General features: G+C 41.3%; 1 protein-coding gene across 1 annotated transcript; it reads right to left on the bottom strand.

The window, feature by feature from the left end:
• NEIL2 (nei like DNA glycosylase 2) lies at positions 1 to 22,571 on the bottom strand. The gene is given in 6 exon segments (XM_069107427.1): positions 1 to 1,190; positions 2,053 to 2,246; positions 4,090 to 4,106; positions 4,108 to 4,458; positions 13,277 to 13,416; positions 22,116 to 22,571. Coding segments are annotated over 5 exon segments (1,029 nt in total). The 5' UTR covers positions 13,415 to 13,416; positions 22,116 to 22,571; the 3' UTR covers positions 1 to 861.
• Between the last annotated feature and the right edge of the window lie 370 nt (positions 22,572 to 22,941).

Raw genomic sequence — 22,941 nt, 5'->3', positions numbered from 1 at the left:
TCAACAGAAAAGGCTTGAGTTTTATTTTTGTGCTTCAGTATTAATATCAGATAGACATTAGATCTTGAATAGGGGCTTTGTAAATAGTAACTTTGCAATTTTTAAATAACATCAGGAAAAAAAGCAAACCTCAAAGGAGTGAGAGCTCTCTACCTATTGTGTACTACCCCCATCTTCTTCTACTCCAGAGTTCCTCTAACCAACAGCTTCGTGTCACTACCTTTCATTATTATACCTAAAATGCTTAAAAAGAAAATAGCTCTTACAAATACATCCCTTAGATTCACAGATGATTTTACAAATGTCTGTATTTTCATTGCAGAACTTTGACCCTAGGAGATTTTTCTTTTAATAACTACTTACTGTCAAAATATATCCCTTTCCTCTTTTCAGGATGAAAATGAAATATTAGGTAGGTATCTCTTAACATAAGACATCTACATGTAAAAGGCATTTTATGGGGAGCCAACTGTCTGCACCATTAATTACTGACACTTCAAAAAGGGGAGCTTCTCAAGAAAAGGGGACCCAAGCATCTTAGAAACTTCTTGAATAAGAAGTTTAGCCCTTTATTTTTTTATTCTGAATTTAAATACCAAAAAAAAAAAAGAAGTATTTCCATGTACAAAAGATGCAAAAAGAGAATTGTAGGAAATGTAAATCTACATCTCAGACTACTTGCTTTAAAAAATATATATATAATTATACATTTTACCTTCAAAATGAATTTCTTGTCTATAATTTCTTCTGAACTTTCTTCTATTCCCTTTTGTGCAAGCCCCAACTAATTTAACATATAGATCAAACAGCACCAAAGAAAAGAGAGGAAAAGAATGTATTTTTATAGGCATACGAAGCACATTAGGGAAGCTGTTCCTGAGTGACCTGAACGTCAGTAGGCTCTTCTGGTGTCACCTTGGGTTGGCAACGAGGGCACCAATAGGTGAGTCTCTGAAAACCATTTGGAGACCCAAAACTATCCTTCATGACCTGGTGTCCAGCAGGGCACTGCTCTTTCTGGTAGATCAGATGGTGCTGAGGTTTCCCCTCCATTTTTTTCTGAAGCCAACCAACACTGAAACTCACAACATGATCCAGCAAAGACTCAAGGTTCAAAGCAGTTAAGCAAGAACCTAAAGAGAGGGGATGGATTCTAGCCAAGTACAAAACTTCATTCTTTATGATGTTTCCTAAAAACCAAGAAGGAGGAAAAAAAAGACAAATATGAAGAAAAAGAGGCATAAAAATAAAATTTACACGTTATGGTAGTAGAAGGGTAATTGGATTTGCTAATTAATCTTAACTCCCAATGAGAACTGTTTTGGGTGATCAAGCAGAAGCCCCTCGCCTTAAAACTAGAGCACTGACGCTCTGAACTCATAGAGGGAGAGATCAGCTAAGCAATTTTTAAAATATAAGGGTAGTTAGTATTGAGCTGCCCATGTAAGATTATAATCCTTAACACAGAACAAGGCAGTGTGGCCTTGTGGAGAGGGCCAACCTCAAAATCCACTTGAATCCAATTTCTGCCTCTGATACAGTCCCTTGGACACTAGGCAGGCTTCTTAACCTTTCAGTGCTCTTAGGCACCTCTCTTAGATTTAAATTGCAGAGTTAAAGGAGGTTTCTTTATTCAGAGGTATCATGACAGCATAGACACAATCCCAAAACAAGTTAGCAATAATAGGGGAATTAGAATAAAGTTAAAAAAAATAACAACACTGGCTGTGGCTGCAACCATGAAAATCTCTTCCCATTAATTAGCAGCATAATAATTAGCTCTGGAGAACATACCACCAGAGTATGGCCAATTACACTGTGCTCCCAGAGCACTCTTCCTCCTTTCATTCCCATAAGAGCCTTTTCCTCTTCTGCAATGGTTTATTACACAGTTGCTCTAGGGTATATGTTTCCTTTGTAATCCTATTTTTGTGCATTTAAAAATACTCTGAGAATGGACCCATAGGCTTCACCAAACTGCCAAAAGGGGACATGGCATAAAAAAAAAGTTAAACATTTTAAAATATACGAATCCCCTTTGGCCAGCCATACCCAAGCCTGCGAAGTATCTTTGGTCCAGAAGAGTATAGCAGACAGGGTTAGCCTGCTTCAAAGCTTCTAAGGCTTGCCTTCGATCAAACTCCTCAGAGAGGATATCTGAAGTTGGTTTGACCATGGGTCCCAAGCACCAGTATATCCGACAATTATAAAATGCCAGGAAGCCCTTTGCAAAGTGTAGAACCAACCTAGAAGATGACAAGAGAGGATTTTATCAGCACAGTAGAAGAGAGTCCATCAACAGAGCTGATCTCAAAACAGAGCAGCATTTGTTGAGTACTTAATACATACAAAGGAGTCTGGGGGAGATAGATATACAAGAAAAAAATAAGAAACCATGGGCAGAAAAAAAAAAGCAGTTAAACATTAAAAACACAGAAGAACACAAAAAGTTCAGGAGACATAAAGAAGGCAATTTTGTTACTTAAAAACTTTATGTAACAAACACGGGATGTTTCACATGCAATTCTTCTTGTCCTTTTATCCCAACATGTTCATGTTGATGTCTGTTAATCAAAACAAAGATTAACGGGCAGAGGAATGCAGTAGGAAGAAGCCTGGCTTTGGGAGTGCTAGCCACAGGAGCACTTAGGGCTTCCTCAAAGCTGAGATCCTGTTATTACTCCCTGAGACAGCCCCACTTTATGATGTCGCCCTACTAGGCCAGTGCCCTTTCCATCAGACCAAACAGGGGCCTTTCTACATTCAGCTCTGCCACTAACTTTACCTGAACCCAGTATACATCTCTCTCCTTCCATACCTAAAGACACTGTGAGGATGAAGAATCATAGCACCTCATTTCAAACTGCCCAGAAAAAAGTGCTAATAACAAGAATGGAGGGGGAATTAGGGAACAATATCACTAGGTATTTGTATTTGTATTTTCAACCAATTTCTTACTGAGTCATTAAAATCATTATTAGTTATTATTAGAAAAAGAAAACTTTTTTTTCATTTTACAAATGGGAAAAAAAACCTCACAGCTCCTAAAGAAACTGACTTCACCTATCAGATTGGCTAATATGACATAAAAGGAAAATAAAAGTTGGGAGGGGATGTGGGAAAACTGAGACATCAATGTATCGTTGGTGGAGTTGTGAATTAATCCAACCATTCTAGAGAACAACTGGAACTATGCCCAAAGGGTTATCAAACTCTGCATACCCTTTGACCTAACAATATCCCCCAAAAAAAACCCCCAAAGGAAAAAGGACCTATCTCTATAAAAATATGTATGACAGCTCTTTTTATACTGGCAAAAAATTGGAAATTGAAGGGACAGCCATCACTTGGGGAATGGCTGAACAAGCTGTGGTATATGATTGTAATGGAATATTACTGTACTATAAGAAATGATGAGCAGGCTGATTTCAGAAAGACTTATGTGAAATGATGCAAAGTGAAGTGAGCAGAACCAGAAGAACACTGTATACAGTAACAGCAATATTGTATGATGATTTAACTGTGAATGACTTCACTATTCTCAGCAACACAATGATCCAAGACAACTCCATAGGACTCACGATGAAAAATGCTCTCCACACCTCCAGAGAAAGAACTGCTGGCAAATGAATACAGATCAAAGCATACTATCTTTCAATTTGCATATTTTTTTTTGTGAGGGAGGGTTCCCCTTTAGGTCTGTCTTATCTCATAGCATGACTAATATGGTCATCTATTTTGCATTAATGAACATGTATATCCTATATCAGCTTATCAAATTACTTACCCTGGGGGCATGAGGGGGCACAGTAGAGAAAATTAGAACTCAAACTTTTTTAAAAATAATGTTTAAAATTATCTTTACATGTAACTGAGGAGAAATAATATTTTTTTAAGTGATTTTTGCCAAAACTTTACAACAAATTTAGGTTAGCACCTGGATTTGACTTTTTGGTACATTGATTAGCCTATAAAAAGTTGTCTCCTCTGTGAAAGGAAATAAAATATATACTTACATAAAGACAAAAGTCAGACCTTCAGATATCTCACCCACTCTTAGTTTCGAGAACACTTTGACCAAACTAGTACCTGGGTAAGGGGTCCTTTCCAGTCTCCCCTCTTGTTGGCTTTTGTAGCTCTAGAGAATTCACTTGCCCCAACATTACCAAACATACCAAAATGGAAGCAAAGCCAAGTGCCAGAATTGTGAGAAGTATTTAGCCACCAAGGTTTATTAGCAGGGTCCTTTTCTTCTTCCCCAAGCTCAAGGGCTTTAATGGCTGAAGACGAGCCAGGAACTTCTTGTCCATCTAGCCCTGAGGTAGATCCAAGTTTATGGTCACTAGTCTCTTTTAGGAGATTCACTTCCTTTTGGAGATGCTTTGGCAATAGGAAACTGTCAGAAGGCCACAGGCCTTCATCCATGCCAAAGTTAAGATACAAATTCTTTCCATGGACCTAGAAAGAACAGGGTTGAAATTCACTAACCAAAAATTGCAAAACTCTATAGAAGATATGTCTGGGAAATGTATCCTGATGGATGATTTTTGTTTTCCCACATCTTGTGGCATCCTTTGTCCCATAGTCTTACCCTGAATTTCTGTAACAGATACTACCTTTTCTACTTATTTACTGCCTTCTATTATTATAATGAAATATCATTTATTTCTCGAACTGTTAGAACATATGTCTATAGCAGGTTCCTAGGCTCAAAATGAGGAACTTCCTTTTCCTCCTAGGATTTTCCACTTGGTGTAAAGTCATGCATGAGCAGCTTTCCAGAGGACTACTGCTGTGAACAGCTTTCAAGGTTCTGATTACATAGTATAGCGAACTCTCGATTTATTCAATAACAAATGAGAGCAAAACATTTACAGAAAATCAAGGTAGAGCATTCAGAATGTTATAACTTATCACAGAAAATCAAAATACAGCATTCACCATGTCACAACTCAACAACTTATCACTAAAATGGCGACATAGTTTTCACCAAAGTGGTCACACAGTAACTCAATTATTCAATCATCCTTAAGGAGGCAAGCCTCCTGAAGGGTCACAAAGTACAAAAGTCAAAGTTCTTCACCCATGGAGTGAAATTAAGTTAGAACTTCAACAGTCACTACATAGTACCCTCTTAAGGGGTAATGGAAAGTACAAAAACCATCCACCTCTGGGTTACAAGTAAATTATAATTTCATCAGTCACTACTCAGTACCCACAGAGAGGTCTTTTCATCTTGATGTGAGGCTGGCTTTCAGCTTCCATGGTTCCTCTTCCACGGTCCCAGCTCCCACCTGAATCTAACCAACTGCCACCTGAGTTCAAAGGCAAACAGCTACTTGTTTAGCAATCTGAGCAGTTCCTGCTCCACACTGGGGCTCAGTGTCCAGTCCATCTCAAATCCTTCAGTCTCTGTTCCTAGGAAGACAAGGCTTAACAAAGCTGCAAGAACATTCGTACATATTAACAAAGCCACAACAACATCTGTACAAAACACTGGCACCAGTCACGCTTCCTCAGTCTTTGGCCCTTGAAAGTCTTGCCACCACAAGTACGGGTTCTGTGTCAGTTCTCAATTCAGTCTTCAGTAGTAGCATCCCAGCCTCCAGATGTTCGCTGAGAGAAATTCTTGCTCTCTCCCTCTCTCTGGCAGCAGCTGCCCTGCCTCCAGGATGCTTACCCGAGGAAATTCTGTCTGTCCAGCTTGTGTTCTTCCTTATTCATGGTAAAGCTCCTCCCTGTTCTGCCCCTTCCTGTTACATCAGCAACTTCCTGCCAAGGTGTTAACTACTTCTGTGTTAATTAAATAGCTTAAACAAGGTGTTCTTCAGGTTCCATTAACATTACCTCATTGTAGAAGCTGCCAGATCCTGGGTTATCCTGATTGTGTTTCCAAAATTTTCAAATTGTTTCTTCCTGGCTGCTTGTAATATTCTCTCCTTGATCTGGGAATTCCGGAAGCTGGCTATAATATTTCTAGGAGTTTTCTTTTTGGGATCTTTTTCAGGAGGTGATTGGTGGATTCTTTCAACCTCTATTTTTCTCTCTGGTTCTAAAACATCAGGGCAGTTCTCTTTGAGAACTTCATGGAGGATGATTTCTAGGTTCTTACTTTGATCATGGCTTTCAGGTAGTCCAATAATTTTTAAATTATCTCTCCTGGATCTATTTTCCAGGTCAGTGGTTTTTACCATGAGGTATTTCACATTTCCTTCTATTCTTTCATTTGTTTGGATCTGTTTAACAGCATCTTGATTTCTCATAAAGTCATTAGCTTCCATTTGCTCAAATCTAATTCTGAAGTGAGCTTTTGAGATTCTTTTTCCATCTGGCAAATTCAGCTTTTTAAGGCATTCTTCTCCTCATTGCCTTTTTGAGCCTCTTTTGCCATTTGAGTAAGTCTATTTTTCAAGGTGTTATTTTCCTCAGTCAGGCTGTTGACTCTCATTTTGTAATTTTCTTGCATCTTTCTCATTTCTCTTCCCAATTTTTCCTCCACTTCTCTTTTCTTCTTAACGTCCTCTATGACCTGTAACCAGCTGGTATTTTCCTTTGAAGCTTTTGGTGCAGGAGTTCTGACTTCACTGTCTTCCTCCTGTTCCATGCTTTGCTCCTTTTTGTCCCCAAAATAGAAGTCTAATGTTGGAATCTTCTGTCTGCTTTGTTTCCTTTGTCTGGTCATGTTGCCCCTCAGTCACTTGACCCCTGGGCTTTTTGCCACAGTAGGACTCTGCCACCAGACAGGAGCTTTCATCCCAAATGCTGGGGTTTTCTCAACTGCCGGAGGTATTAGATGGGTGCCCTCTCTTAAGGTCTCCACACACTCTGGCAAGCTGGACACACACCCCAGGACCTCTACCCTAGACTGCAATCCAGATCCAAGAAAGTTAAAGCAAGAGCGGTTACCCCTCAGACTGGTGCTTGGTCCCCCTACACTCTGCAGGCCAGGAGCTGAAGCTGCCACGTGGCACTGCGTCTCAGAGGCTTTTCGGCCCAGGGGTAAAAGCCATGCACTCCCACTTACTGTTCCCAAAGTCCAGACTTCACTGACTTTTCACTTTGTCCTTCGCATCTATGTGTTGATAAATCTGGAAACTGCTACCACTGCTGCTGATCTGGAGTCCCTCTGGCTGGTGGCTGGTCAGGCACGCCCTGGGGCTAAAGCCTTGGCGTGGGGCTGGGCTCTGCTCCCAGAGCACTGTGCTGGCCAATCCCTGCTGGCCTGCCCTCAGTGGGAGGTTAGCTTCTCTGTGTCATTTTGTGGGTTCTGCAGCTCCAAAGTTTGTTTAGAGTCCCCTTTTTACAAGGATTGGGGAAGGTGGAAGCTGGAGCCGCGGGGAGGTCGTGTTTCTACTCTGCCATCTTGACCTCTGGTGCTTTTCTTATATTCACAGCATTAGCTACTTCCTGTTTCAGCCAACCCCTTCCTGTTATGTCAGGAACAGGGGTTCATACCTTCTGTTTCTTTCACAGAGATTTGATTAATTACTAAGTGCTAAGTACTTGCTACCTTTGCCAACACAAAAGGGACCTTCAAATTCAAGTTAATTACCATTACACTTGGTCACCCATGTCCTAACTGCTGTTCAGCAGAGAAGTGTGGTCAGAAGACTATGTAACCCTTCCCTCACAATTCTATATTGGGACCAAAGCAGTTGTATTGGTAGATATAGTTCCAAATGTAAGCTGCACCCAAAATAAAATTGATATACATATCCAGGTTTTATAAAAGCTGGGTTTAGGGGAAAAGTTATAGTCTGAATTTAGAATAGTAGTATCATTCCTTCCTTGCTCCCCTGACTAGGTGGTCCAGGAATTCTCATTTCTATTTTTTTACTTTAGATTCTTGTTAAGCAGTTGAATTAAATGAGGATTAATTCTAAGAGAAGGGATGATCTTTCACTTTGCCTAGGTCCTTTCTACTAAAGGTTCAATTAACACTGGTTGAATGGGGGGGGGGGGGGGGCGGAGTCAAGATGGCAGAGCAGAAGTAGGACCTCTGGGCTCCAGCTTCCACCTTCCCCAATCAATGTAAAAAGGGGATTCTGAACAAACTTTGGAGCTGCAGAACCCACAAAATGACACAGAGAAGCTAACCTTCCACTGAGGACAGCCCAGCAGGAATCAGCCAGCACAGTGCTCTGGGAGCCGAGTGAGCCACAGGTTTTAGCCCCAGGGTGGGTCTGACCAGCCACCTGCCATAGAGACTCCAGATCAGCAGCAGCTGTGGCCGTATCCAGAATTATCAACACATAGATGCTAAGGACAAAGTGAGAGATCAATGCAGTCTGAACTTTGGGACCCAGTAAGTGGGAGTGCATTGGCTGGCTGAGGAGCTGCACTGCCCCAAGTGGCAGCTTCAGTTCCTGGCCTGCAGAGTGTAGGGTGACCAAGCACCAGTCTGAAGGGCAATCACTCTTGCTTTAACCTTCTTGGATCTGGATTGCAGTCTAGGGTGGAGGTCCCGGGGTGTGTATCCAGCTTGCCAGAGCATGTGGAGGCCTCAGAGAGGGAACCCATCTAATACCTCCGGCAGCTGAGAAAACCCCAGCATTTGGGACGAAAGCTCCCCTGTGTGGTGGCAGAGTCCTACTGTGGCAAAAAGCCCAGGGGGGGTCAAGTGACTGAGGGGCGACATGACCAGGCAAAGGAAACAAAGCAGACAGAAGATTCCATCAGAGATGGGAGATGCTGTGCTGTATTTGACTAACAGGAAGAGGAACAGTTTGGCTTGGATACAGAGCATGAGAAGAGGAGTAATGATATAATGTGGATGGAAAGAGGTTTGAACAAAGTTATAAATGCCTTTAAAAGTCAGTTTATATTCTAGAGGCAATAAAGAGACAATGAAATGTAATGAACAAAGGGAATGCCATGATCAGATCTCTATCTAGAGACATAGAAGCCCAAACACACACCAGAAAATAGGGGAACACCTGATCCACGGCAGGAGAAAGGGGAAAGTCAGAGAAGCAAGGAACCTGGAGTCTTTCAGGAGGCATACTATAAGCAAAACCCAAAACATCTGTCTGGGGCCTGTCAGGCTCATGGCAAAGCACAGAGTCAGGTTAGCAACAATACAAGAAGGAGACTAAGAGGCAAGGGCCAAAACCCAGGACACTGTAATAGCAAGCACCCTAGCATACCCAGGATGGCTGCTAGCACAGGTTCTTTGATCTGCTTTTCTAAAGGAAAGCAACTCTTACTTTAATCAAACATGTGTTACTCACTTAGTTCAGGGGAAAAAGTCCACACCCTGAATTTCAGAGAATACAAACAGAAATTACAAGCAGACCAAAAAAAAAAAAAAAAAATACAGAGAAAAGAACACAATTAACAGACAGGGTTTCTAGTTGTCTGACCGTTACATACATACATAGCTAGTTACCAGAGCAAGAAGCACCAACCTCTAAGTTTTCAAAGCCCTGGGGCTCAATGGCTGCTCAGTCTCATCTGGCCAAATCATACAACTCTTCCCATAAGTGAGCCCCAAAGCAAAATCTCACCTCAGAGTATATATATAGCCTCCTCTAGGGTCAGAGGATATAACAACCTTTGTGACCCACTGCCTAATTACAAAGTAACAAAGGTGTGTGCGCTCCTGAAAAAACAAACCTCCTTTAAGCAAGCTTCTCTTGTTGGACTCCAAGTGAGGCCCACTAAGGGGCAGGGAAGATCTTCAGATTCCCTTACCATTAAAAATACCTGCAGAGGGTGGGATTTAGACTTAACTACCACCACATCCAGGAGCAAGCAAGGCCTGCCCTCACCATCCAAGAGCATGGAAGGACAGCTCCAGTATAGAAACTAAGGCTGGAGATATGAGTGAATAAACAGAAGGACAACTAAGGATCAAGAGGGGCCCAAGTGGTAAACCCAGAAGAGAATACCACAAAAAGTCCAAGTATAGTTTCAGAGAAAAGAATGACTTGAACACAAGGACAATGAATGAATACCTTAAAGAAACGAAGCAAAAAATTCAAATGTAACATTAAATGAAATGAAAGCTAAAAGAATGAAAAGAAAATGATAAACTTTACCGCGAACTGGATGACTATTTTGTATTATAAATACAAAAAATTTCTCATAGAATAACATACACTTATCACAATATGTTCAGCTGCCCTCTGGTCAGTGGGTTTCCATTTCTTGTTTTGCTACTATAAAGTGGAGTTCTAAATACTGTATTACATACATGGAACCTCTCTTTCTTCCATTACTGGGTCAAAAGGGTATGAAACTTTATGTGCCTAATTTTAAGTTTTACCTCACTTCTGTCATTCGAGTTATTATTGGTACCATGCTGTGGTGTGCTTGTTCCCACCATTCATTTCTTTGTCACAGAAAAGAGGTGAAAAACCATTTAAATGCCCAATAAAGAGAACAAACTGGTAATGTAAATCAATGTAATGTAATACTACAATTTAATTAAGAACAGAATTGTGATAAAGAAATTTATTTTGTCCTAGATTCAAATCTTGACTCTGCCCCTTAATTCTTATATGACCTTGAGCATGCTACTTTACCTCTGGAGACTCCGTTCCTTTATCTATAAATTAAAAGAGTTGGCCTACGAAAGTTCAAAGGTCCTCAGTTAGTTAAAAACATATGATCCTATGAATATTATTATGCAAAGACTTATTTGTGTGAATTAAGTCTTTATTGAGGCAGCGAGGTGGCATGGTGGATAAAGCAATGAACTCAAGAGTCAAGAAGACCTAAATCTTGCCTCAAACACTTTATGGCAAGACATATCTCAGTCTCCGTTTTCTTATCCACAAAATGGGGGTATTAATAGCACTTACTTCACAGGGTTGTTATAAGGATCAAATAAAATGGAAGAAAATTTAAAGTTAAATGTAATACAAGTTACTATTATCAAGAAAAACCAGAAAAATCAGTCTATACATGGACTATAACGATATAAAAGGGGAAAAAATACAAACAAGATTGAATGGACAAGGAAACAGAGGAAGCAACTACTAAGCTATATTTGTAACTTACAGGTTCATATAAATCTTTAAAAAACTTTTATAAAGTTGAAATGTGAGTTGAATAGGATTTATTTAAATTTGACTTCACAACAAAAATAATTCTTCAATCCAGAAGTTCTTTGCAGATTAACCCAACTATCATTTCTTTGAGTCTCCTCAGTTCCTAGTAAAATATCAATCAGCATTTGATAGCCTACTTTATCAATGTGTTTATGAATGTTCTACTTACAGTCAAACCTGCCTTTAAATTCCTATTTCAATAACTCTCTTCTATTTCATTTGTATTTGCCCTAGCCAAGCCTAGCACCATGGGCAATCAAGAAATGCTTATAAGAGATTTCAGATTAGTGTCTTTACTATAACCCCCCTATTCAAGTCAGCTTATTCCCACCTCAGTTTCTTCAGGTACCCCTGGAATGACCTTCCTTCTCTAAACCCTGCCATGCAGAGTCTTATCATTTGATAACATTTGCCAATTGACAATAATCCAGTAATTCCTAAAATTTTCAGGATCAAAGGATCAGGTGAATATAACAAAACAGCTGAAGACAAGTGGCAAGGATATAAGATGGGCAAAGTTAAATAAATAAATTTCTTGTTGTGGTCAGCTTCTGTTCTGTACAACAAGAATAAATAGGCTGCCAGATTTCAGAAAAAACCTAGAAAGACATATATGAACTGATGTAAAGTGAAATGAGCAAAACCAGAACACTGTATAGAGTAAGAGTAATACTGTGTGATGATCAACTATGAATGATTAAGCTCTTCTCAGCAATACAATGATCTAAAACAATCTCAAAGGACTTATGATGGAAAATGTTGTCAACATCCTGGATGCCGATCGAAGCACACTATTTTCACTTTATTTTTTATGTTCTTTTCCTTTTGGTCTGTTTCTTCTTCCACAGATATGACTAATGTGGAAATGTTTTACATGACTGCACATTTAAATCTATATCAAATTAGTGTTTTAAGAAGAGAAGGGAGACAAGGAGGGAGAAAAATTTGGAACTCAATTTTGTAAAAATGAATACTAAAAATTATTTTTACATATAATTGGGGAAAAAAAAAACTATTTAAAAAAGAATAGCCTGCCAACTAAAGAAATACCAAGATTTCCCTCTCTATTTTAATAAAAGGATAAAAACCTACCAAAAATAAAAGTGTGTCAGAAAACTCCATGTAATGAGACCTTAGCACAATGATGGGAAACATATCAACATAGCAACTGGGCAAAAGGATTAGCCAAGAGAACTATTAAAAGAAAGAAAAAAAAGTGAAAATGTGGCAAGGAGAGGTTTGCAGCAACCCATATAACATGTACTGTTGGTACCTATAAATGCACAAAGTACAAGTCAGTCTCTGTCCTCAAGGAGGCAAAAGGGTTAGAGGAATGCTCCTCTTCTAAGAGAAGCTGGTAAGTGGACACTGAGGATTCATGCTGAAGGAACCCGAGAAGTTCTAAGGAAACATGGCACTTTTATTCTTCCTATGTGTAGAAAGTAAACAAAGTCCTAAGATACATACAATACATTTAAAAAACCAGCCAGTATTATATTAAGTGTCCATGTGTCAGGCACTAAACATACCAAGAAAAGTGTGAAAACACTCCCACCCTGAAGGTGCTTGCAGTTTAACTAGGGACAAGAATATGTACATATAGAAAGTCATAAAAGGTGATTTGGGGAGGGGAAGACTTTTATCAGTTGGGGGAGGAGGAGAAATTAAGAAAGACCTTATATAGAAGATGTATCCTAAAGAAAACCAGGAAATGAGATAAAGATAAGAGGAGAAGAGAGAACCTTGACAAACAAAAAAAACTCAAAGAAAAGATAGTGTCATCAGTGCCAAATGCTGCAGAAGTCAAGAAGACATGATGTATATAAATTGCTTCACCATGACATCATGGTGAGGTTTTGGCCCAAGTTATAAATGGGAACAGAGTAGTCAAATGAAATAGACAAAAATCTAGGTTTAAAAGAAATAATACTTTTACAAAAGAATAAATACTTTCATAGCTTTCTTTTCCCAAATGGAAAAAGAACATGAGAATAGAGGTGATGGCTGGGAAGCTTATACTCTATGAATTCTATGGTAGAATGTAAAGTCAAGAGCCATATTCCATTTTGGTTTTGTACCCAGCAAAGTGTCCAACAAATAACAAGCACCTAAGAGTAGCCTTTAAGGTTAAAACAGATTGAAAAACAAGTACTTGTGCCAGTTAGTCTGACAGCATGAGGTATCAGAATGATATCAAACATCTGCCCTATAAACCCACCTACCTGTGAATCCTGGAGCCGCAGCATCTCTAGCATTTTAGGGTTTATCTTCTTACTATTGCCCCCTACAGTGAACACCAGCTGCCCTACAAATGGAGTCACCAACTGGTGGAACTTCCTCAGAGATGGCCCTTCTGGCATTCCTGTCAGCAGAAATGAAAAGCAGCAACCACTAGTCAGTAACAATCAATTCTCATTATAGGGCCTTAGAGAGCACCTAAAATGGTCAAATTGAGGTCCAGGTTCCAACTGGTGGCAGAGCTTCTTGCTAGTCCAGTGCCTTCTTCTACAATGCACCTAAGACAGGATCCAACAATCTCAAGATTCTAATTAATATAAAGGGTAAAGGATCAAAAGTAGTAAGACACAAATCCGGGCTCAGATACTTAGCACCACACCCAGAAATAACTGGCCATGTAACCTTGAGCAAGTTACTTAACCCCGATTGCTTAAAAAAAAAAAAAAAGTAGTAAGATACTCTCTAACCTTATAGAGCTTACAATCCACGAAGGGGTAAACTAAAAATATGTAAAACATATATATTTTTGGGGGGAGCCATAATCAATGAGGGAATCTGATCTGATTGATTATACAATATCTGTTACAAGAATTTCTTTTTTCTAAATAAATTCTGAAAAAAAAATTTTCTTTTTCCCCCTCCCCAAAGGTAGAAGTGGGGATAAAAGGAAAAGGGGTTGATTTTGTTAATTGAGAAAAATAAAAAATTTTAATTAAAAAAAGGCATAGGAAGGGAAAAAGTAAAGAAAATTTAAATAGCCGAATGAATATTCCATGTTCATGTTGGGCTGTGATAGCATAATAAAAATTACTCGTTTACTTGCAGATTTAATGCTATACCAAACAAACTACCAAAGGAATATTTTCTTTTTTTTTTTTGGCCTTTTGGAGGGTAATTGGGGTTAAGTAACTTGCCCAAGGTTACACAGCTAGTATTTTTGTGTGGGTGTTAAGTGTCTCAGGCTGGAACTGAACTTGGGTCTTCCCAACTCCAGGGTCAGTGCTTTACTCACTGCACCACCTAGCCACCCCCAAAGGAATATTTTCACAGAGCAAGACAAATGACAAAGTTTATTTGAAGGAACAAAAGATCTAGAATATCAAGGTAAATAACAACAAAAAAAATACAGTACTGAAAGGGAACCAGCACTACTGTACTTTGAACTATTATTATAAAGAAGCAGTCATGGAAACTAGCCGGTATTGGTTAGAAAATGGAAATACAGATCATTGGGAAAAAGTAACTATTAAGAGAATTAGAAATTAAGGACCTCAATAACCCACTGTCCACTAAGCCCAAAAATATAAGCTTCTAAGAAAGAACTTCTTTATTATCACCTTCATTTTAGAGCTGAGGAAAACTGATACAGGCAGTGTTGTGCTGAAAAAGGGAGCGAGACCCAGGTATAAGTTTTAAAATGGATTTTATTTGAGCACAAATTTATTTTTATTTATTTGAGACTGTCCAGACTGTAGACTCAAATCAGACAGCCTGGAGCAGGGGCAGAGCCAGAGTATTTAAAGACAAAAACCACAAAGTAATGGTCTGATCTATGCAAAAGTAAGAACTTACAGAAGCAGGGAAAAGCAATTGGTTAATATATAGCTTAAGGCCTTATAAGGAATATGGTTAAATTGCAATTTCCCAGAACAGGGCAGTTATTTTGGGCACACAGGCTTCTCCTTGGTGGGACTTTACTTCTGTGAAGAAGGGAGTACAAAATGGGGGGGACTGAGACAAGATGGAGGGTGAATTGGAATGGGGTACAACATTCCCCACTTCTTTTTCGAGGTGTGTCAATCCTTTGACATATCATCATCACAAGACTCAGGGGGACTGGAGTCCACTGGCTGATAATGGGGATCCCTAACAATTAACAATTTGACAGAGTTAATGCGGGACTTAACAAATTGTAGGAAATGATTAATGAGGCAGGGTCCTACAATCAGGGCTATAGTCAGGAGGAGGAGGGGGCCAACCAAGGCTGACACCAGGGTAGTGAGCCAAGGGGACATTCTGAACAGGGACTGATACCAGTCCTCAGCCTTTTCCAGCTCCCTCTGTCTATTTGCGATATTCTAGCATACCAACCTCAGGCTCTCCTGAACCACTGCAGAGTTGTTGGCATAGAAGCAACAGGCCTCACCGAGGGCTGCACACAGGCCATGTTGTTTAAGAAAAAGAAGGTCAAGGCCTCTGCAGTTCTGGAGAACCCCTTCTGTCAAGGAGTCCAGCTGTTTTTCTAGGACTGAGACGGACTGCTCTATGTGGGAGAGGTCGATATTTACCTGTGCACAAGGCCTGATAGTTGGCCTCCCCCTTGACCAGGGCTGCTGTTGTGGCTGCGGTGGAACCCACAAGCCCCAATTCCACTAAGATGGGGATGAGGAGCAGTACTACTCGCTCAGTTGTCCTTCAGGGGAAAAGCAGCGCCAATCTTCTTCACCTGGGAGGAGGGACACACGGGGAATTATGGCCACTAGGATGCACAGGGGGCCCTCCAGGTGCTGTTGTTGCCTGAGGAACACTGTAGCACAAACACACTAGGTAAGGCTGTCATGGCAAGCCCACCAGGCTCCTGGTGGGGCGGGGAAGCAGTCTGAGCTAGAGGCCTGAATCTCATGGGTTTGTCCACAAATGGAGCCATACTGGGAGTTAGATAAAGTAGTGTGGGAAGATGTGAGGCAGAGGCCTGTTCCCCATACATCCCTGAAGGTAAGCCTCAGTTGGTCCCACTCACAATTCTCTGTGTTGGAAGCAGGGGTGATGGAGGCATTTAGTGCCGCCCCTACATAGTAAGGAGGCTGGGGTTCAACATAGATCCAATAATTTTTGCCCAACATATGGTTAGAGCTTTTAAGTGTCTTGTGAATAGCCGACAAGATGGCAAGTAAGGGGACCTGATAAGTGGGGGATTCCTGAGTCATCGGAGATGGGGGAATGTAGGGTTCGACCAAGGCCCGGGTAGCAACAGTTTGTATTGTGGTATGGACAGCTAGGTTCCCTATTGGGGCAGGGAGAGCCAAGTTCCCTAGGGGACCAATGGGGTGAGGATCTGGTAAGGACACAGGAGGCTTCTTGGTTACAGTTAGGACCACTGTCTTCTCCACGCACGTCTCATCATCTTCCAATCCCCTCAGGGAAATTCAATGAGTCCCAGGACCGGAGAGAGACAGGGACTCTCCAGGCAGGGTTGGAGGGGTTTTGGATGATGAGATGGAGCTTGGGCTTCCAGGGGTCAGACCCGATTGTATGGATGCAGAATAATGGATGCGATCCCCCCACTACTGCCTGCCCTGTAGCACAGGGGTTAGAAGAGGCAAGCTGTGGCACAAGCGCAGGAGCACAGGATTGAGCACCCTGTATCTGAACAGAGCAGGTAGCTTGCATCTACTGGTGAGCCCCCAGTTAGGGCAGGTTGGAGGAAAAGGGAGTTAAAGGGAGTTGAGGGGGAGATGTATGTGTTCAGGATTCTGGAAAGTCCAGGACTATGGCTTCCTGTAGTCACCACCCAAGTATAACTTGGCCTGGGGGTACAGGGGTTGCCAGGGACTGCCCAAGGAGGTAAAAAGAGGATCAAGAAGAGGGTTGGATAAGTCTTAGCTTTAGGGGATCCTCAAGGGGCTCTGCCTTCCATTGTATGGATGCAGCTGCCTTCATTCGGCTGTGGTGGAGCCAGACAGGAATGGAGTCAACCTTGATTGCTGACGGGGTGGTCAGGATGACAGTATGAAGGCCCTTCCACTTAGGCTCAAGACCAGAGGCTGTATGTTTTGGGATTAGGACGGAGTCTCCAGGCTGGAAGTGGTGGAGATGGTGGGATGTCGGAACAGGCAGGGCTGCCCAGACAGATTTATGAAGATGAGACTGAGTGTGTTGCAGGCCCTACAGGAACTTAATGAGGGAAGCGTTAAAATCAGTAAAATCAGCCTGGACCTCCTCTCTGATGAGGGGAAGAACTGGATGGGGGCAGACAAAAAGAATTTCAAAAGGCATGAAAGCCCAGTTTGTTAGGGGTGCATTGGCTAAGGACCAAAGCCAGAGGGAACAGAGTGACCTAGTTCTCCTGGGTTTCCAAGACAAGTTTGGGCAGAACTCCTTAAGGGTGCAGTTTGATCGTTCAACCTGACCGAAGCTCTGGGATCGGTTATGCATAATGCAATTTCCACTCAGTCTCCAAAGCCCTGGCTACACCTTGGGATATTTTGGCAACAAAGCTAGGGCCATTATCTGAACCAATGCTACATGGATAGGAGGGAGCAATTCATTCAAAAGTTTCTTAACAACCACTAGGGCCCTCTCTTTCTTAGAAGGGAAGTCTTCCACCCAACCCAAGAAAGTGTCAACAAAGACTAGGAGATATTTAAAACCTACTGCCAGTGGTTTGACCTCAGTAAAGTCTACTTCCCAATGTTTTCTCGGTTGCATTCCTCAAAACCTCACCCCCAGAGGAGCTGTTTTTGCTTGTTTTGCGTTCACCTGGGCCCAGGACACACAGGTGGTGACCGTGCTGGTGAGGATGTTATCGAGGTTGGGGGATCATCTCCAAATGGCATCGTTTGCATATACAAGGCTGCATCATGAACAAATAAGATATGCTAGGAGGGAGGATCTTTCATAGCTATTAATAAGGAGTTTTTGACCAAAAGATTGGTCAAAAATGGACATTGATTATATAAAAGTAAGAGTTTCTGAACTTACAAAAGCAATTCAATTAGAATTAAAAGGGAAACAACTAACTGGCATAAAAATCTTTGTAGCAGGCTTCTATCTATGGTAAAGATCCGATATTCAAAATAAAAAAATCTGATATTCAAACCACATGGGGAACTGACATAAAATACATAAGAACGAGTCATTCCTCAATAAGCAAATGGTCAAAGAACACGAACAGGGGTTTTTTTTTGTTGTTTTTTTTTAAAAAGGCCCACTATCAATAACCACATAAGAAATCACTAGTAAGAGAAATGCAAATTAAAAACAATTCTGAGGTTCTATACTTCATTCCTCTCAAGATTGACAAAGATGACCAAAAAAGGGAAAACGACAATTGTTGGAGAAGCTTTAGAATGGCAAGCACAGAAACACACTTTTGGAAAAACTAAATTGGTCCCACTATTCTGGAAAGCAATTTGGAACTACATCCCACAAGTCACTAAAACGAATACCCAATTAACACCACTGCTAGACCTATGCTACCAAGACCAATGGAAAGGACTCAACACAAAAGTATTTAAGACAGCACGTTTTGTTGTAGCAAAAAATGGGGATTTTATATTAACTAGAAACAAAGCTGGTACCCATCAAATGGGGAAAAGCTGACAAATATAGCCTAGGAATGTAACAGATTATTAAATCTGTAAGGAATAATTAAGAGATTTTTTAAAAGCCTGTGAGTACTTCAATCAACTTCAATCAACAGAGTCAAGTGAATAGAACCAGGAAAACAATTTCCACAGTGACTGTAACATTGCAAAGGAAATCAATTTTGAAAGACTTAAGAACTCTAATCAATTCCATGAACAACCATAACTCCAGAGACTGATGATAAATCATGCTTCTCAGAAAGGTTGTGAACTAGGAGTTCAGAAGTTTCCCCAGAAGTGGCCAATGTGTGGTTTTAATTTACATAATCATAATTGTTGTAAAGGAGTGCTTTTTAAACAAATCTGGTAAACTAGTGCTTGAAAAAACACCCAAAGAATCCAGCTACTGGAGGAAGGACTCACTATTTGACAAAAATTGTTAAGAAAATTGGCCAAGGGGTGGCTAGGTGGATCAGTGGATAGAGCACTGGCCCCAGAGTCAAGAAGACCCAAGTTCAAATATGACCTCAGACACTTAACACACACACAAAACCTAGCAGTGTGACCTTGGGCAAGTCACTTAACTCCAACTGCCCTACCTTCCCCCTCCAAAAAAAGGCAAAAAAAAAAAAAGAAAGAAAAAGAAAATTGGCCAGCAATTTGGCAGAAATTAGGTTTAGACCAACATACTACACAATAAACCAAGCTAAAGTCCAAATGAATACAAGATCTAGATATATAAAAGGGTATATCATAAATAAAAGAAGCAAGGAAGCCACATCAAGGTCAGATAGGAGAGAAGAAAGAAAACAGGGACACCAACTGGGAGGATGTTCAGTTGAGAAGTAATGAAGGTCTGAACAGCTGTTCAATTAGAAAGAAGTGGACTAAAGTGTTGTGGAAATAGAATCCACAAAATTTGGCAAGTAATTAGATATGTGGGGAAGGAGGGAGAGTCAGAGATTACACAAATGTAATGATTAAAATAGTGTAACACAGCATGAGCAGGGAAGTTTGAAGAAATGTGTTTAGAGGAAAAGACAAGTTCTATCTTGGACATGCTGAGTTTGAAATATCTATGAGACATACAGAAATGGAATTTCCAAGAAAGAGGGAGGGGGTGATACATGAGAGAAGAGAACTGAGCCTAGATTAGAGGGCAGTAGAAAATGATAATAGAACAAAGGAGAGAGCAAACAGACAGGCAGCACGAGGATAAAACAGCATCTTAGAAGTCAAGGAAGGAGAAAGTAGACAAGAGCAAGGTATGATCCAAAGCTGAAAACTTTAAAGACTTTAAGGAAAATAAGAACCGAGAAAAGGCATCAGATTTAGCAGTTCATGGGTCATTGGTAGGGCTGAAAATCAGACACAAAGGACTGAGAAGGAATCAAATGAAGATAGCAAATACATAGGTATAGCTTACGGGTACAACAGGGTAAAATGAAGTGGGGTTTTTTAAGAATGAGATAAATTTGAACATATTTGAAGAAAATAGGTAGAAAAAATCTTGGATACAAGAAGAAACTGAAGAGTGGGAATGATTAATAATAACAATGGGGTAACCCCTTAGACTAAAAATGTACAAGTAAAGGCATATTGGACTTGGCAACCAAAAAAAATCAATGCAAAAGAGCCATTTTGTCCTCGGGAATAGGCATGAAGAGATAGGTAGAGATGTAGAGAGATTTTTAAGAAATAGAAAAGAAAAGAGTTCATAACAAAGGGCATCTATTTTACTTTTTAGAGTAGGAATCAAGAACATCTACTAAAATCATGCGCAGAACATTGAAGGCTTGAGGACAGAAATGGTTTGGAACAGTTTCTAAAATGAGTGGGGTAAAAATTAAGGAAGAATAAAAACTTTGCTATACAGCTAGAGAGAACCCCCTTGAGATTGTATAATACGAATTCATACTGGACCCAGTTGATATGGTTGTGGGATTTCAACTAATCAACATTTATTATGCACCTATCACATGCCAGACACTGTACTAAGCTCCAGGCATACAAAGAGGCAAAAGACAATCCTCTGCTCTCAAGGAGTTTACAATCTAATGGGGGAGACAACATGCAACCAAATACATACACACTATATAAAGGATAAACTGGAAAAAATTAACAGAGGAAAGGTGCCAGAATTAGGAGGGTTTAGGCTTCCTGTAGAAGATAGGGTTTTAGCTGGGTCTTAAAGGAAGCCAAGGGGGTCAGTAGTTAGAGCAAAGGAGAGACAGGAAAAATGCCTGAAGCCAAGTGACGATCAAAGCATATGTGAAAAAGGAGTGAAGGGGGCTAGGGGACGACTACAGGTTATGAAAAGCTTTAAATGCAAACAGAGCATTTTTTAGTTGTAGCTGGCAGACCCACAGCAGGCCATTACAATAATCCAGGCATCAAGTGATCCAGGTTTTCATTAGAGTGGTGGTACTCTCAGACAGAAGGGGGCATACTGGGGAGAGTTACCAAAGATGAAATCGACAAGACTTGGCAATAGACGGGATGGGGGAGAGGGAGGAAGAGGAGAATAAAAGAGAGTAAGAAGTCAATTTCATGTCTCCAATGACTGAGGAGGTTATTTGCCCTCTGCAGTAATGGGGGAGGGAGAGGTTTTAGGGGGAAATATGCCTTCTGTTTTGAACATATTAAGTTTAAGATATCTACTGGACATTTAATTCCGAGATAAAGGCTCTGAGATCCAAGACTGGAGGTACAGAGTTTGGGGCAGGATAGGTAGATTTGAGAATCATCAGCACAGAGATGGTAATTAAATCCAAGAGAAATGATGAGATCACAAAGTGAATTAATATAAGAGGAGGGTCCAGGACAGAAAGCTGAGGGACACCTGTGGGAATGCTGGGAAATAGAATGGACCTAGGGAATTACATATTTATTTTACACAGAAGAGAACAAGGTTCAGGAACATACGCCCCCTGATTCTCTTATAATAATAACGGACAGTTAAAAATGTTACTGAGCAGATGAAAAATGTCAGGGAAGGTACATCACAATTAGTGTATACTTTACTACTTTCTTTCCTTCTCCACACAAACCCTCAAAGTAATCCACCCTGGATAACCAAGGCTATTTCCAGGCCCACCCAGTATAAAACATTAAAGTATGCAGTATGTACTACCAAGTAGGCCTAGATTACCTCTACATCCTTCTATCTGCTGTCCCCAGGATGTGTTGCCAAAGCTGAACAGAAAACTCATGCCCACAACATGGTCGTACAATGTGGCCTTGGAACCCCAGGCCTCTGACCATGTATCTTCCCAAATTATCCCTATTTCAATAATTCAATTCAATAAACATTTATTAAGCGCCTTCTATGTGTTGTGCTAAGCTCTGAGTGACATGGGGGAAAAAATGGCAGAAGACAATTCCTGCCCTCAGAGATTACAATAGAATGGCCAAGACAACAACAAACGACATATACAAAGCAAACTACTAGAGAACAAGCATCTCTGGGGAGGTAGGCCTATTAATGAACTAGATGGAGGCGGGGACCTCTACTGACCCTTAAAGAAGTTCCTTCGAGTTCCCAGAGAAGTCGCTGGCGGATCCAGGGTCCCAGAACTTGCAAAACTCGGGTGGAACTGGACCTAAGAGACTGCTGGAAACGAAGAGGGAGCGCTCAGGGGGCCTCCTCCTGGAGGAGGCGGCTCGGCCCTCCCGCGGCCCCTCACCCCCAGTCCCCAGGAAGCGGTAACCCCTCGAGGGATGTGCCCAGAGCACGCAGTCCCCACCCTCGGCTAAAGGGAACGGGGAGGGCCCCTCGGGGAGGACACAAAGAGAGAGGGTGCCAAGAACCCCAAGGTGCCGATCTAACCCCAGCTTCCCGACCCTGCCACGCGAGAGGGAGGAGTGAGAGGAGGCAGAAGTTCAAGCACAGGCGGAGACAGCAAAGTGAAAAGCTCCCGCTACAGCTGCGTTTAGTTCCAAGCCTCAAATGTGAAGCTCCCGTGAGATGAATTCATCCAATCACAGAGGAGGGCGGGGTCTCGAAAGACCAGCTCATTGGAGAAGAGAGTAGAGGGGTGGAGCTAAGGGAAAGACGGTGGGGCGGGGAAGAAGGGGCGGAGGCCGAGAGGACGCAGGTGCGGGGCGGGGAAGAGAAAGAGAGAGGGGAAGGGGGTGGGATTTGGAGGAGTGATGCGACTCGCTAAACTGCGTCCCTTAATCCCTTAATCCTGAAGACTGGGTAGAGGAGGAGACAAAAGAAGGAAAAGATAGGGAGCAAAGCTGGAATCTCGGACTCGCGGTGGTTGCCAGGGATCTCCTTGTCATCCCTGAAAATGCTGTCTGCTACCTACTCCTTTAGTGGTCATTCAAGCCTGGGTGGG

This window comes from Petaurus breviceps, unplaced genomic scaffold (assembly GCF_028583685.1).
Source record: "Petaurus breviceps papuanus isolate PSGF00001 unplaced genomic scaffold, PetGlider_PUasm1.0 90058, whole genome shotgun sequence".
NCBI classification, from domain to species: Eukaryota; Metazoa; Chordata; class Mammalia; order Diprotodontia; family Petauridae; genus Petaurus; species Petaurus breviceps.
Note: the sequence above shows the minus strand (reverse complement) of the source record. Positions and strands in the feature narration are given on the sequence as shown.